At 39.6% G+C, this 2,255-nt stretch overlaps 1 protein-coding gene across 1 annotated transcript in view; it reads left to right on the forward strand.

Annotated features, from left to right (window-relative positions):
- The window catches only part of Lactb2 (lactamase beta 2), a 33,723-nt gene that overhangs the window by 20,088 nt on the left and 11,380 nt on the right, over positions 1-2,255 (forward strand). The window contains exon 4 of the mRNA XM_021222331.2: positions 1,600-1,778. Within this exon, the coding sequence (XP_021077990.1) occupies positions 1,600-1,778 (179 nt within the window). The remainder of the gene's footprint in view (positions 1-1,599; positions 1,779-2,255) is intronic.

Raw genomic sequence — 2,255 nt, forward strand, 5'->3', positions numbered from 1 at the left:
CGCATAGACAGCAAGTGTGACTCACGGTGCACCGCATAGACAGCAAGTGTGACTCACGGTGCACCGCATAGACAGCAAGTGTGACTCACGGTGCAGCACAGAGAGCAAGTGTGACTCACGGTGCACCAGGAAAACAGGAAGAGTGCACCAGCACAGAGGGTTAAGCCTTCATGTGACTGAGACATGAAGAGGTGCTTTGCAGAACCAACTAGACTTAGCTCCTCATTTACTGTTGGTGTGGCTATAAAATTTAATGTGAATATAAATAAAAGCTCTTAAAGACATTTTTCTAGTTACTTAAAGGTATCATAATCTGTTCATAAGTTTAGGGGATTTTTGATACCAAATATTAGTTATAGGCCATCCTGGGTGGGTTTCATCCTGGGTGGGTTTCATCATGACATTTACACCCACTTACATAATCTCATATTCACCCTCTTACATACTCTGTCCTCCCTTTTACTGACCCACTCTGCTGCTCCTTTCCTTTTGTCACCAGTCCCCTCCTTCCTCATCCTTTCTCCCCTTCCCAGCCGCCCCACCGTCGGGGTGTGTGGGCTTGCGGGAGGGCAGGTGGTTAGGATTGTTTACAGGAGCGTGGTTGGCAGGCTTAGAGTTTGGGCAACCAAATTAGTGGCTGCACTACCAAAGAAAAACATAAATCAAGTTCTTAATATCCATAATTAGACTTGGTTAAGGTTTTTATTTTATTCTAAAGGCTTGTTTATCTTTGTTTCTGAGGCACATTGTTTTAAATAGTTATATGGCTTACAAATACTCTTGACATTAATTGGCTCCTTATTTGATGTGTTTTAATCTGTTTGAGTTGTTTTACTTTTACTTTCATGTATGTACGTGCACTGTATACATGCCTGTCACTTGCAGGGGCCAAAGAGGGTGTTGGGTTCTCCTGTACTCAGAGTCACAGAGACTTGTAATCCACAGTGAGTGCTGGGACCCAAACCTTGGTCCTCTTCCAGAACAACAGGCGCTCCTGTCTGCTAAGCCATCGCTCTAGCCTCTACACTTACTTAAAATATGTGGAAACAAATATATTTCTCTAAAATTTTTATATAAATACTATTAGAGTAAAATTTTATTTTTGGAACATGTAGCATTGTACCAGCTATTATGTAGAGAGCTTCAGGATTTACCTATAGAAATTTAATTATGTAGAGAAATACAATGAAGTAAACGAAAACTTTAAAACACACAGTTTTGTTTTTTTAATTGTTAGCATACAAAATTGAAAAGTTAAGTTCTTATCTAAGAGTACTGTTTCTGAGTAATCTTGATTTTCATCTTTTTTATACTTTCATGTTTTTCAAATTTGTTGTAATCATCTTATTTATAAAATAAGAAGAAAATATGTTATTAAATGTGTACTTCTGGATAAGAAACATGATCTAAGAGTAGGAGATATTTGTCTGGGGTCAGTTCTTCACAAGCAACCCCTGGGGAAAAATGAAATCCCCTCCTTGGCAGCATGTGTTGATGTCTTGTCTACAGGTGACAGAATTGTTCACTTCTCAACATTTCCCCCAAGCGTAAGAATTCATACTTGCTGATTTATTGCTCATAACTTGTGTTCTTATCTAGAGTTTTGTACACTCCTGGCCACACTGATGATCACATGGCTTTACTCCTGGAAGAGGAAAATGCCATCTTTTCTGGGGATTGCATCCTAGGAGAAGGGACGACAGTATTTGAAGACCTCTATGATTATATGAACTCCCTAAATGACTTACTAAAAGTCAAAGCTGACATTATATATCCAGGTGAGTGATGTCTTTTGATCTAGAAAACCATTCTTTTACCATGCTAAGGAATGTTCATTTGGCTCTGAGATGAAATAGAGGGAGAGAGAGACATCGTGGAGGGTTTGTATTAGCATATACTAACTGTTTATGTACTAGGTTCCATGATGGCATCTTCATGCATGTATCCTATAGCAGACCTTTAGCGGACAGCGTTACTCTCTCTACACCCCTCTCTGCAACTTTCATTTATTTAAAGATTTTATGTTTTAATAATAGGTGTTTTGGGAGTGCATATTAGTGCAGTGCCCATGGAAGTCGGAAGAGGGTGTTAGATCCCCTGGAGCTGGAGTTGCAGGCAGTTGTGAGCTTCCTGACTTGGGTGCAGGAAATAGAACCCAAGTCTTCTGTAATGGGAGTACATGTTCTTAACCTGTAAACCATCTCTCCAGCTCTTCTGTAATGGGAGTACATGTTCTTAACCTGTAAACCATCTCT

This window comes from Mus pahari, chromosome 22 (genome assembly GCF_900095145.1).
Source record: "Mus pahari chromosome 22, PAHARI_EIJ_v1.1, whole genome shotgun sequence".
In the NCBI taxonomy this organism is placed as follows: Eukaryota; Metazoa; Chordata; class Mammalia; order Rodentia; family Muridae; genus Mus; species Mus pahari.